Genomic DNA, 13,530 nt, shown 5'->3' on the forward strand with positions numbered 1-13,530 from the left:
CGTGAAACTAGAAGAAATACAAGCTTATGATTGTGTACAGCTCAAGTTGGACTCAACGCAGAGCGTTGTTGAAGTCCAAGTACTTTTGATTGACAAGTGCGATTGCGTCACAGTTTCTAGACCGGTTACGCGCGCGCAGCTGATCAGTCTGTATTTGCCAGGAAAAGATGGCAGCGTCCGTGTGCCGAGTTGGGAGTACTGTGGGTAAAGCCCTCGCCAAAGCACGCAGCGTGAGTAATCAGACATATATATAAGGTGTTTGGATTATAACATAGTGTGGGAAAAGAGATGTTCCGTCCAATATTTTTTTTTTAATAAACTTAGTTATAACCATCGAAGAACAAGGCCCTTCATTAGCCGCACTAGCCAGCTAACGTTAGCACAGCTAGCTAGAGAGATTGAGGCATATAGGACTCGCTAGCTCCCTAGCTCGCCAACATTACGCAAGGTCAACTGTCAGAACAAGCATAACATCTTAAAACCAGGGTCTGATCTTTGCTCATACGGTTGTGCTTACGATTGCTAAGGACTTGTTAAGTGTTGTGTTCATTTACAGACACTTTATTAAGGTCATTCTGATGATAACTGATAGATTTTCTGAGACGTCCTCATTTGCCCTTCCTGCTTTTATATCCGTGATTAGCAAGTTGGCTAGCCAGTGTTAGTAAGATAGTGCTAACGGTGACTGACCTAGTCAGCAAGTATATCATTATAGTTTTTAGAACAATTCTCCCATCTTTCAGTCCTCGAAGGCAAACTATTTTAACGGGGTTTTTCCTCATTTTTCTTGTTAATAACTTGTTACTAATATCAGTTGCAGGAGATGTGCCATCTTACCACCTAATAATGATTTAGCTTATCAATATTAGAAGTGTAAGAAATCAACTACGATGTGTATGGCAAACCTTATAGCTAACATACATGTATTACATGGGTGTTGTATTACATAGCAACCCGGTTATGTACAATTATATTGTTATCATCTCCACAGTCCTACAACCAGACATTAAATTAACAACCTTCTAATTCCATCCCCACTAGCCCGTGTTGCTGTCGCTCCGTCGTGGTCAGGCTACAGTGTCGTATGCCCAGACCCTGCTGGGGGCCCCTGAGACCCGGCTCACTGCCCTGGACAATGGCCTGAGGATTGCCTCAGAGGATTCTGGACATGCCACATGCACTGTAAGAGCCTCTGAGAAACTGCTCTCAAAACACAATGGCATTTTATGTCAAGAATTCATACATGCTTTCTTGTTTTTGTTTTTTTTGACTGTTGGACATCAGAATGTTCCCTTAATTCACTGTGTAGACTTGGATGCCACAAGGTCACATACTGAGCACCTCCTCTTCTTTTAGGTTGGCCTGTGGATTAGCTGTGGTAGTCGCTATGAGTCAGAGAGGACCAATGGAGCAGGGTTCTTCCTGGAGCACCTGGCTTTCAAGGTACACTACGTTTTACACTGTTACAGTGTGCTTTGAGGCTCATTTACACTGTTCTATATACCCAGGCTTGTTCCTTTCACCTTGTTGATGTTGTTGTTGTTCTTCTCCCCCAGGGGACAAAGAAGCACCCCCAGTCAGCCTTGGAGCAGCAGGTAGAGTCGATGGGTGCTCACCTGAGTGCATACACCTCCCGTGAGCACACTGCATATTACATGAAGACCATGGCAAAGGATCTGCCCAAAGGTGAGCTGAACAGCATAGTGTGTGTGTGTGCGCACGTGTGTGTGTGCACGCATGTGCGTGTGTGTGTAACTGTCTCCTCTCTCCTGGTCAGCCGTGGAGCTGCTGTCTGAAGTGGTGCAGAGCAGTGCCCTGAGTGAGGCTGACATCGAGCAGCAGAGAGGCGTGGTGTTGAGAGAGCTGGAGGAGGTGGAGGGCAGTCTGCAGGACGTGTGCATGGACCTGCTGTACGCCACCGCCTTCCAGGGCACCCCCATGGGACAGAGTGTCCTGGGGCCCTCGAATAACTCCAGGTGCACACCAACGTGCACGAGTGCTTCATCCGGAGCCTGCACATCAACGCACTAATACCCTTTAGTCTCGGAAACAGAACCAGCGTTTGTAGCAAACATCTGTCTGTCTCTGTGTTTCCCTCAGGACCTTGACTCGCCAGGACCTGGTTGAGTACATCAACAGCCACTACAAGGCCCCCCGCATGGTGCTGGCTGCGGCTGGAGGTAGGCCTCCGAGATGCTGCTCTGTTGGGGCTTAGGGTTGGTAGACTGTGGAAGGTTCGCTTCACCCGCGTGTTTTGATGAATCATCGTTATAGTTTAATACTGACTCGGGGAATTTGAACCCGCCTGTGTGTGCAGGGGTGAACCACGAGGAGCTAGTTGGGCTGGCCAAGCAACACTTCAGTGGAGTGTCCTTTGAGTACGAGGACGACGCCGTCCCCGTGCTGTCCCCTTGTCGGTTCACCGGCAGCGAGGTGAGAGAGCCGATCCCTCTGTGCGTGGTGTGCGCGTGCAAGCGCGTCTGCACATCCAAATCTGGTTCCCCATGTCCCTACAGATCCGTATGCGTGACGACGCTATGCCGCTAGCACACGTAGCCATCGCTGTGGAGGGCCCCAATGCCGCCAGCCCTGACATTGTGCCTCTTATGCTGGGCAACGCCATCATCGGCAGCTATGACATCACCTTTGGAGGAGGAAAGGTGAGCTTTATGACTCCTTTTTCCCCTCATTAATATATATCAGTTAAAATGTCAGATCACTATATATATATATATATATATATATATATATATATACACACATATATATATGCACTCTCTAAATCATATCATTGTGTGTGTGTGTGCGCAGCACCTGAGCAGTCGACTGGCTCGTTGTGCAGTGGAGGACAATCTGTGTCACAGCTTCCAGGCTTTCCACTCCTCGTACAGCGACACTGGCCTGATGGGCATCTACTTTGTGGCTGATAAACACAACATCGACGACATGGTGCTGTACTCCCTCAACGCGTGGTGAGTGATGTCATAACAGGCGCCAGGCCGGCCGTACACTCCGACTCTCCGTTGTGCCGCGGTGGTCTCTGAGCAGCCTCCGTCTCTCTGCAGGATGAACCTGTGCACCACAGTGACGGAGAGCGACGTCGCCAGAGCCAAGAACGCCGTCAAGGCCAGCCTGGTGGGACAGCTCAATGGTATGACACCCCCCCCCCCTGCTGTGTTGTCTTTCTTAGGCAGACGCGCGCGTCAACAAGTTCTAACACTTGGTGCTCTCCTGCGCAGGTACGACGCCCGTGTGCGATGACATCGGCAGGCACATCCTGAACTACGGCCGCCGCATCCCCCTGGCTGAGTGGGACGCGCGCATCGACGTGAGCCCCTCGACTCCGCTCCTACACACCCCTGCCTCGCGCACGCTCGCATGCCCTCGTCTCTGCCCGCCTACCCTGACCCTTTTGTCCCTGTGTGTCCTCTCCCCAGGCTGTGACACCCAAGATTGTGCGTGACGTCTGCTCCAAATACATCTACGACAAGTGTCCCGCTGTGTCTGCTGTTGGTGAGTTACTGGATATTTCCTTTTTTTTTTTCCTGTTCCTCTTTTCTATCAAGGCTATGACTATCTGTGCTCTGACCTGTCCATCTCCCTCCCTCCATGATGCAGGCCCCATCGAGCAGCTTACCGACTACAACAGAGTCCGCAGTGGCATGTACTGGCTTCGGTTTTAAGACGTCCCACCGTGCTGCTCCTCTTGTGTGCGTTGTCAGCTCTTCTTCCCCTCTTCACTCCTTTCTCACTGCGAACATGAACACCTCAGAACGGCCTGTGTTCATCAACACAGACAGCCCTCCATTCTTGCCTCCCTCCTCTGTCTGGGAGGCCCTGGGCGCATGTGTTCGCGATGTCTTGGTTCACTGTAAAGTTCACTTATTCATCAATTACCTCTTGAGAAAGATTGTAATACACAGATTCCTGGTGTTATCAAGGAGCATTTGAACATACTTCATACTGTTTTGGGAAGGAGGAGAGAAGGGATCTTCTGAATACATTGTGATATACCTAGAGTTAAATCAGGCCACTGTGTACAACCTGTCATTGTGGAGCAGAAGTATTTATGAATTGCTGTAACGTTTTGTTTCTGGCCTCTATTGTACATAACAGAAGCTCTCATTCCGATGAATAAAATAAAATACTGTTCAACACCTTTGTGGCATGCTCTGTTTTATCTATTTTACTCGTCAACAATGCCCATAGGAGAGGCAGTTGTGCACTTGAGTAACTGATTATTGGTTGAAGACGTACATCTGCTTCAGTCAGGGCTGATGTTTGTTCTGTACTGATTCATTCCAGCCACAAGGGGGACATGATGGTGCTCTACTGTTATCACCTGAACAAAGCCAATATCCTGTCAACATATAGTCACTCAAATGTTCCTCGAGTTCAACGCCTTCCTCACAGTATTATTCTCCCTTTGTTCATGGGTTAACTCTTACTGCGTCCACTCTTCACATTTTACTTTCCTGTCAGGTCTGGGATCCCAAGACTCCCTCCACATACCAATGTCAGAACTGCATACAAAGAGTTGCAGATCAGTTTTGCAATCTATACCTAAATAATCTTCGATTTACATCTGTAGATGTTAATTTGCTGATATCAAGAATGAATCACACTGCAAAATGTCAGACAACGTTCTGTGCTCGATTGTGTGCTTGAATTTACATTTAGTCATTTTTAGCAGACGCTCTGAATTAATATCTCCAAAAATGAATGTCAACTTGAGGGTACAGTGTGGCATGCCCACTTACTTTCCATGGACACAGAAACTCACATCTTATCCTCCACTAATCCACCAACGGACTGATGTCAATCATACATGACAACATGTGTGACATAAAGCACATTGGAGTTCTTAGTGTATTTCTGAAACAGACCTTGAACTGCAACCCAAGATGGGACATGCCTGTTTACCTCTGAGTCACCCCCTCGATGGCGTCACACTGGATCTACGACACTGGGACTGCTGGTGGTACTCTATTTCAGGCTGTTCCACCTATGAGTACAGCCAGTGAACTCCCCCACCCCTTCTCTCCTGCCTGAGCAGTGCTGCTGATAACAAGGCTGTAGGATGGGGATGTGACCCCATGCTGTGTGTTCAAACTGAAGAAGTTACCCAGGCAGATCTTCCTCTGAATAGCCCCAGGATGAGGTCCTTCTGTCCAGGCAGCAGATGTTGGTCTACAGTTATCATTAGCCAGATGAGGATAATGTCTTGATGGACCAAGCTGGAGGTGACTCAGGAAACATGAGAACCTTGTCTTCCTCTCTCTCCTCTTTGCAGGGTTCACAGCCTCTCCCTCTCTTCTCTCGTCCGCTGGGTTTTTGGCCCAGTTGATCCTTTTCCTTTTGCCATGTATCTCTATTATTCTGAGACCGCAGCACACATTTTTTTTAAACTTAATTTTATGTGCAATTGAGGATGTGTGTTTTAAATATCTGTATATAGGTTTTAACCAATAAATCAGGCACTAGATGTTGTTGCTCAGCATGGTCACTGATGGACTGGTTAAACCAGTTATAAAGAAACCAGAGATGCCTGTCTCCCAAAATGTTATAATGGACAGAGTCTCAGTATTGATCGGATTTTCAGGCACAGATGGAACCTGTTGGACTGTGCTATGATAGATGAATCACACTTGTTCTTTCAACAGTCACAAAAAAAGAAAGATTTTAACAGTTTCAAAAGATTATATATATATTTATAAATACAGTAACATGTGCAAAAGGTGATAACGCTATGTGATAACCATGTACATACACAAGCACCATGCATTGATCAGGTCTAGATAAAGTATACTTTTAGCAATGAGGTTGGGAGTTGGCATGAGGCTCAGGGTGGTGGACGGATATTATGACCAATATAGAAAGTCCAAAATATTACAATTAACACCGTCTTTGTTATTTTTAGACAAAGAAGGTGATAGCAATGACAAGAAAGGAAATGACACAAGATGAGAGGGGAAGGAAAAGTATGGAGAGATGCAAAGATAAACAGGGTGGGGGGATCGCTGGGGGGGAAGGGGGACTGTGACGGTGCAGTGGGATGAGGATGAAAGAGAGGCGAGTATTGGACAACGAGAGAGAAGCCAAGTTAAACAGTTGTCCGTATAGGTGTGATTGTGGTCATTCTTCTACCCGGAGTTCAGAACCTGAAAGACAGAGAGACAATCAGTGGAGGACAGACGACAAACACTTCAACACAACCTTGCTTCGGAGAAGAGAACTTAAGAGACTTTTTGTGACGTTTCCACTCCAGAGCAGTGACATTGGGTAAGTCCTTGGCATTTAGACTATTTTACAAGGCTTTATCAAACTGGTATACAATTTTAAACAAAATTTACTCAGTGGTCAACACAACAACCCATGAATAGCTGAGGGGTAAATACTATGAATAATATTGCCACCCAGTTTAATAGTAGTCATTTCTCTACTGAATAGACATGGGATCAGTTAAGCACAAGGAAGATAATTAAACAATGTTTCCAAGTTTACGCATGAGTTGGACCCACCGACTTGCAAATACAGTGAGCAGTTGTTTCTGACGGCAATTACGTTCAAAGGAGAAAAGCTTTAATGATGTGAATACAGTGCATGGCAACACAATCTACAGTCCTGTATTGGTGACAAATAAAATAGGCAAATCTGTATACATGGACTGTTTGAGCCATTTAACAGTATTTTTATCTCCTCCCTAGACCAAGAGTGCTGACCATGCAGGGCATGCGTTTGTGTCTAGCCTTGGCTTTGCTGCTTCCCTGGTGCATCCAGTGCCAGAGAAGGAGCTCTGCCAGTGCCGATTTGGGCGAGGACACAGAGACGGACCTAGTGGCTGTTGACGTCCTAAACCACAGCGGTGTCCTGCGCACCCTGTTCCCCCCAGAGTACCATCCAACCCTCCGGCAAGTCAGAGCTCCACGCCCAGCGTCCCAGGTCCCCAAGAGAGCCCAACAGGGGTCCCGCTTTGCTCTGTCTCTCGATGTCCCCACCAGCATACTCAGTGTCCTCATAGATCTGGCCAAGAACCAAGACATGAGAGCCAAGGCAGCAGCAAATGCAGAATTGATGGCCCGCATTGGCAAAAGAAAATGAGGACAAAGAGGGGTAAAGACCAAGAAGGATCAGTCTCCTTCCATGAGGAAGGATTCCAGACCAGGCTGTGGTAAATGTGCTAGGATGGCAGCAGGCTGGCTGTAAAAGGCATATCCAAATCTTTACTGAGTCTTGATTTAGGTTAGATCCTCAATGTTTTATATTTTCTATTGCATAATTATCATCTCATTTCCACAGATTGCCTCTTGGAAATGGCAAAGAATGATAAATCAAACCTTGCCAATTGTCACTGAGAATGAAGCTGGTCTTTTGTCTATGATACAGTGAATTAAAATAATAAATAGCAGATTAATATTAAAGAGGGTAGAGAAATATTTAAAGTATATTTATTGTGTTTGTTGAGTGTAATAAATTGGAAGGTTCCAAAATAAAATATAATGGTGTAAATCTGTTTTGTGATTGCTGTTTTTGTTGTGCTCTGACGTCAAATGCGCTTATTAATTACAAGCATCAGCAAACAATAAAACACAAATGAATGGGCCTAAGCCAAATCTTCCTGCGTCAGTCGCAACAGGGTATCTTTGATAATGGGACACAAGGGATGGAGAGGAAATTGACCTCAAACACAAACAGAGCCCCCCTGATACAGATCTATGTTGATTTATGCCTGATCCATAGTCAAAGAAATAACGCTATGTTTCAATCTACAATCTAAGTTATTTTATGTCTAAGGTATTCAGATGACACAGTTGAAAAGTATAGGCCTATCCCCTCATAGCCTCCATGTGGCCTGTCGTCATAGGCTACATCCTCATTGTAGAACATACTTTGTGTAAAATTACTTTAATAATTACAAGCTGATATTTGAAGTCAAAATGAGTCACTGAACCCTGAGGCATTCAGCAATTGTCTTGAATGGAACTGGCAGTTTATTACTGTGGCCCCTACAACTGTTTATTCTGACAGAAGCGTTCCAAGATTTCAAGAGCGGTAGTGTTATGAGCAGCAGTTCATTGCTGAAGACCATTGCCGTATGGAAAAAAGAACGTGCAGGCGTACCACATTGTTTGCTCAGTGGGTATAACTTGATACTGTCGCAGGAAAACTTACGGGCATATAATTGGGTATTTGCCTACTAGTTATTTGGCATATTTGTTCACCAACGATTTTGTCCACACGGTGTCAGCATTTTTACTGATGTCTCTTTAATGCCCTTCCAAATTCTGTGTTTTTCGTATGAGATCACATCTATGGTTCATAACCTTGGAGAACTACTTGAGCCACGATAAAGCTATTTAGCTTGTCATTAGGCCTAATTCAGTGCAGGTGTTTAAGATGTTTGTTGTCGCAGATGGCAATGTAATGTGTTCAACTGGCAAAGAAAGTAAACGACTGAAGTTGGCACGCTGATGGTGAATATACAACTATGAAGTGCATATGAAAGAAATGCGCCTATTTTAGATTGTACAAAGTTTTTAATAATTTGGGGAACTTTATACTATCACTTCACACACCAACCCTTGTATGTTATTTGCATTACGGTTCTGAGACGGGAAACAAAGGCAAAATCTTTGTGTTATTGGGCCTGACGAGTTGTGTACCTGCAAACATGCGTCTAGGCCTATGCGTATGTTCGTCTGTTGGCACAGTTACCTATTTTTGAATACCGTGTTAGTGTGCATTTTTTCTTATTTGCATGTTTGTGGAAAGAAAGGAAATGTTCTAGAGTTGTTGCATGGGATCTTGTAAGAGCTAATAGGACACAGACAAGTTTGTGAAATGTCTTGCATCAAATCAAGAAATTGCGAAAGCAACAAGCTGTTTCTCACCACCATAAATTGTGTGTGTGTGTGTGTGTGCGCGCGTGTGTGTGCGTGCGTGCGTGTGACATGTAGCTAGGCCATATGTTGTCACACTGACGTAGTGTTTTGTACAATCATGTTTGTATTTAGGGTAGACCGTATACATGGATGGTGTGACGCAGTCAAAGGGACAAGGCACTCCCTCATGTTGGCCTGGACTATTCGTATCAGCCTAAATGACGTGTTCAAAACTCAAGATAATGCCAGACTACATTTGGACTTTGACATCAGATATGTACAATATTGCCAGGACATGACAGCCAAGAGTATTAACTGGACCACCATTAATGTACTTCCTATATTTATTTGATCATAGTTTATGGATTAAGGATTAAATTGACTGTCCTAAATTTACGGGTCCACCCATTCTGCTTACAGACGAATGAATTGGCATTAATTAATGTTCTATCTTAAATGCAAAAATTATAGATTGAGTGATGAACAGGATTTTAGGGGAGGAGAAGTGGGTGGGACACAGACAGAATTGCTCAATATGAAAGCTGACTGTGCAACTGGCAGATTTGTTAGAACAAAGGTGAATGTGACGCAAGAAGCAGAAGGAGCAAAAGAGAGAAGACTGACGCTTGAGTTAAGAGAGGTGAAGACGAGGAAACCAGAAGAAGCTGTGTAAGCGTAGAGAGAGATCTTACTTACATACTTACTTACTTGATAGACTATAGCAACTTCTTTTGCTGGGTTGTGAGATGAACAAATGATTTGTGTTTTACTGACAAAGGATTACTTTGGATCAGCCTACATTTTGTATGAAGTATTGACGAAACTTAAATCAGCAGGACGCATTTTGTATTTTGTGTATGTTTATTCATAAACAAATCTTTTCTTCTTCAGAAATGTATTTGATGGTTGACTCATGACTACCAGCACATATCGGTTTTAATGGGAAGACGGCTTCTCCTGCTGGTAATTTGAAGTAGAACACCTTTGAGATCAACCTGTGTTCTTCCTGAATCAGCAGGTCCAGGGAGAGAGCGTACGGATCATGACGTTGAATTATGCCATGAAGTCCTTCAGTCTTCTGTCGCCGACTTCTCTTTCTAAGTAAGACTTAGGGAGGGAGGAACCTACTGCTAGGAACACTTAAGGAATAATTGGCACAAGCCTTGACTGTGACCTTGGAAATAGATCAGCACTACAGTTGGTCATTTTGTTTTTGCTATTAAGTTCTTTATTCCATCTCTTATAAGGAATGTGTCTATTTTACTGTCCAGACAATCAGCAGAGGTTGGGTAGATGTGTGTTTGTGTCTGTACGGCAGGCGTGTAACAGACGGCGTCTCTGCAAGTGCTTCCATGACCCAGCAACTCCTGACGGCCAGGACTGCTCCAGCCAAACCTTTCCGGGTCACCGTTTTTGACCGCAGTGTGAAGAAAGGCATCATGGCAGAGAGTCTACAAGACCTCATCAACAAGGTGAGGTTCTGAGGGGAAGGTGGGAGAACAGTGTGTCAATGTCAGGCAGTACATGAGTAACAGTGAGATTAAATGAAATGGAAGAATAGAGAGTGAGGTGGGGATATTGCCGTAGCTGGTTTCATAAATATTTTCACATCTATCTTTTGTGACGTCATATTCACAATGGGATTACAATGTGACTCAGACAGACCAATGAAGGACTGGAGATTAAAAGCATGGGTGATTCAGAGGCTTGCAAAGAGAACATACGTTTTTTTTCCTTTAACGCTTTTTGTACTGTAGGATGAACTCATTGTCATACTGATGCTGATTCACTTGTTTTTCTGTCTCGCGCTGTGACGCTATTGCACCTTTCACACAGTACTTTTAGAAACTCCCGATCTTTGATCTAGTTTGAGAATTTTCAAATAAGAGACTTCCCAGGAACTTCTTATCAAAGAAAAGAGCATTGAAGTGTGAACATACTGGCACCAATTACAACTTGAGTACTATATATTAACTATATCAACAACAAAAAAAACCTTCTGAGTTGATTTAAGCAGGAAAGGGCTCTCCTGAGACATTGACTGGAGATGGCTGTACATGTACTCCCTGTTGATGTTCTCCTTGCTGACATGTTGCTTGTCCCTCCACTAGGCCAGGAACTCTCTACAGGTGTCCTGCGACAGCGTCCTGGTGCTGGAGGAGGATGGCACCGGGGTCGACACGGAGGACTTCTTCCTGACCCTGCCCAACAATGCTGCCCTCATGCTCCTGAACAAGGGCCAGAAGTGGACTCCTTCACAGGTTGGCAATGCCTCATACATACTACTGTTGACTCACTTCACTAGGATGTCCAGCAGGTCATCAGTCAGTATGCCTGGAGGAGAGGCCACATTAGCATGGTCAGTATCCCGGCTGAACGAGGCTTGGTCAATGTCCATGGGCCTTTTGCTGTGGTGGCAATATGAAATTACGAGGGGAAGCTTATATTTCATGAAATAAATTAAATATTCAGCAAACGTGACAAGAAATAGAAATACAAAATCCCTGGAATTAATTTGTAGAATTAATATAAATGTGTTGTTATTAAGGCTGACTACTACAACTGGCCTGTTATGGAATAAGTCTGAAAGCAACTGGAAATCAAATGGCAAAACTCATTCAATCGGTTTTTGGGGCGAAATGAATTTAACAGAGGTCCTGTTACATTGGAATTAGTTTATTTCCATATTCATTTAATTGTGTTATTATTGGCTGCTACCTGAATGCCACCACTCTGTGTCTATTCTGCTTGCTTCATGCTGAGCCTGTCTCATTAACATAAGTCATTTCCTCTCTGGTTGTCAGCCTGATGTTTAAGATGCATTCATCTCTATTTTAATCCACTCTGTGTTTACTTGCAGATGACTGGAGCCCCCTTGGGGTTCTGTTCCACTTTGTCAGAATAAGTCTGAACACTTAAGGGGATTATTTTAGAACTTCTATTTGAAATTATATACTACATCGTAGTGTGTGTGTGTGTGTATGTAGTATACTTTGAGCCTGACCATTCTGATCATTTGACTGTCAGTGTTCCAGCAGACTCCAGCACCGAAAAGATGTGGCTCGAGTGACCTTTGATCTGTATAAGAACAACCCGAAAGATTTCATTGGCTGTATGAATGTGAAGGCCACACTGTATGGAGTGTACACAGTGTCCTACGATGTCCGCTGCTATGCAGCCAAGACTATGTTCAGGTGAGTAAATGGTGTGTGTGTTTACATGGGGGGGGGGGGGGTATAAGGTGCAAGAGGTCAGATTCCAATAGGTTGGGATGATTTTTTTCAGAGTAATTTTAGATGAACCATAAGTGCTTAAGAGCAGCTTCAGGTGAACTGAAAATTAGATTAATGTTAAAATGTTTATTACTGATGTTGTGTATTCTGTCTCCATCTGCCTGAAACCATTTTCATACTGCTGCATGAGCACTGTATTTGTACAGTATGTCTGTATGGCTGCATTGGCATGTTATGGCTCTGTCTGTTTGGTTACTATATATTTGGTCTGGTGGTCTAACCCTCTACACGGCAGGTATTTGTCTGTGTCTGACCAACATTGTTTGCCCTGGTGTTAACAGGGAGATGCTCAGGTGGACCTTGTTCACCATGCAGACCACAGGCCACCTCCTGCTCGGCTCTTCCTTCTACATCGAGCAGATGCTGGATGAAGAGGAGCAGGCAGAGAAGGGACTGGCACTGCCTAAGAGCAGTAGGATCAAGAAGCTGCAGTGTGCTCTGCTGGGCAAGACGGCCCAGTGACAGCAGTCAGGGATGCCACCAACACTCAGGAGTTCACAGAACATGCTCACAGATGCGGAGGTAGTCATGCATGGTCTGGACCGTGTAAAATGTCACCTGTTGCGTCATTTGAATGATGTCACATGCACAAGTCGATGGTGTATGATGTGCCTAGAATGGATGTAGTCCGTCCTTGTGGAAAGACTGCAATTTACTGCTGTCGTTTAACTAGATTTGTTACACTACCTGTTTTTTCAGAATGGCAAACAATGCACAAACCTTTTCTCTGAATGCACTTTTCTAATGCTGTGGCTTCTGCTACTGTGGCTACTACTGCTGCTGCTATGGCTTGTATTATATACTGCGCAACACTGTTCTTTTTTTATTTATACGCTGAACGAAATAAATATGGATCACCGCAGCATATTTATTTCCCTTGTCGCAAGTACAACTAACTCACAGGGCTCAATGGTTAGTTTAAAGGAAGGGCCATTTGGCACTGGGGCAGTGCCATTGTCATCTGGTCATCTCACAGCTCTGTAATAGTGTTGTGCCCTGCCCTGCCCTGTCAGCTGCAGCATTTTAACTGGGGGTTGGAAGGCAGGACAGGCTAACAGCTGTTGGGAGTAAAGTGGCAATGGATGACGGAAGAGAGCCATTACACTAAAAGGAGAGGGTCATGATTTTGCCAGCAACATCAGCAGGTCCACTCCCCAGTTAAGGAAAAGTGGCTGGGGAAAAAAGGGTGTCATTAACAGAAATGAATGTAGGTTCCGTTTGGTCGTTCTGTCAAACACTTAGTGTGCTTTCAGACTCATGGGTATGAGTCGGGACAGCAGATTGGTTCAGATGGTACACATACCATGGCACTACACATGCAGCCTCCTGAACTGGATCTCATTAGCCTCATTTCA

At 44.7% G+C, this 13,530-nt stretch overlaps 2 protein-coding genes across 5 annotated transcripts; both read left to right on the forward strand.

Moving 5' to 3' along the window:
• Positions 1 to 118: 118 nt before the first annotated feature.
• On the forward strand, positions 119 to 4,157 carry uqcrc1 (ubiquinol-cytochrome c reductase core protein 1). The gene is made up of 13 exons (XM_084705179.1): positions 119 to 230; positions 1,042 to 1,182; positions 1,357 to 1,443; positions 1,557 to 1,686; positions 1,778 to 1,976; positions 2,101 to 2,180; positions 2,318 to 2,433; positions 2,517 to 2,660; positions 2,812 to 2,972; positions 3,066 to 3,151; positions 3,240 to 3,328; positions 3,438 to 3,513; positions 3,619 to 4,157. Exons 1-13 carry the CDS (start codon positions 168 to 170, stop codon positions 3,681 to 3,683), a joined length of 1,437 nt encoding a protein of 478 aa, XP_084561305.1. The 5' UTR covers positions 119 to 167; the 3' UTR covers positions 3,684 to 4,157.
• Positions 4,158 to 8,390: 4,233 nt separating this feature from the next.
• Positions 8,391 to 13,037, forward strand: cidec (cell death inducing DFFA like effector c). 4 transcript variants are annotated; one of them, XM_084705181.1, is made up of 6 exons: positions 8,391 to 8,474; positions 9,898 to 9,983; positions 10,201 to 10,354; positions 10,994 to 11,143; positions 11,910 to 12,076; positions 12,457 to 13,037. In XM_084705181.1, the coding sequence occupies exons 1-6, from the start codon at positions 8,472 to 8,474 to the stop codon at positions 12,635 to 12,637; spliced, it is 741 nt and encodes a 246-aa protein (XP_084561307.1). In that variant the 5' UTR covers positions 8,391 to 8,471; the 3' UTR covers positions 12,638 to 13,037. The 4 variants fall into 4 exon arrangements, with proteins under 4 accessions (XP_084561307.1, XP_084561308.1, XP_084561309.1 ...); XM_084705182.1 differs by having other exon boundaries at positions 8,456 to 8,474; positions 9,901 to 9,983; XM_084705183.1 differs by lacking the exon at positions 8,391 to 8,474 and adding an exon at positions 9,461 to 9,551.
• Positions 13,038 to 13,530: the final 493 nt, after the last annotated feature.

The sequence above is a fragment of the Hypomesus nipponensis genome, chromosome 9, assembly GCF_054491055.1.
Source record: "Hypomesus nipponensis isolate SF chromosome 9, ASM5449105v1, whole genome shotgun sequence".
NCBI classification, from domain to species: domain Eukaryota; kingdom Metazoa; phylum Chordata; class Actinopteri; order Osmeriformes; family Osmeridae; genus Hypomesus; species Hypomesus nipponensis.

What these genes read in the sequence shown, in the direction of transcription:
- cidec (XM_084705181.1), top strand. An exon ending in AGAAGTGGACTCCTTCACAG is followed by an intron (nt 11,144 to 11,909) that starts GTTGGCAATGCC and finishes TTTGACTGTCAG; the next exon opens with TGTTCCAGCAGACTCCAGCA. An exon ending in GCAGCCAAGACTATGTTCAG is followed by an intron (nt 12,077 to 12,456) that starts GTGAGTAAATGG and finishes TGGTGTTAACAG; the next exon opens with GGAGATGCTCAGGTGGACCT.
- uqcrc1 (XM_084705179.1), top strand. Translation starts at nt 168, where the DNA reads ATGGCAGCGTCCGTGTGCCGAGTTGGGAGTACTGTGGGTAAAGCCCTC. An exon ending in TCACCTTTGGAGGAGGAAAG is followed by an intron (nt 2,661 to 2,811) that starts GTGAGCTTTATG and finishes GTGTGTGCGCAG; the next exon opens with CACCTGAGCAGTCGACTGGC. An exon ending in CCTGGTGGGACAGCTCAATG is followed by an intron (nt 3,152 to 3,239) that starts GTATGACACCCC and finishes TCTCCTGCGCAG; the next exon opens with GTACGACGCCCGTGTGCGAT.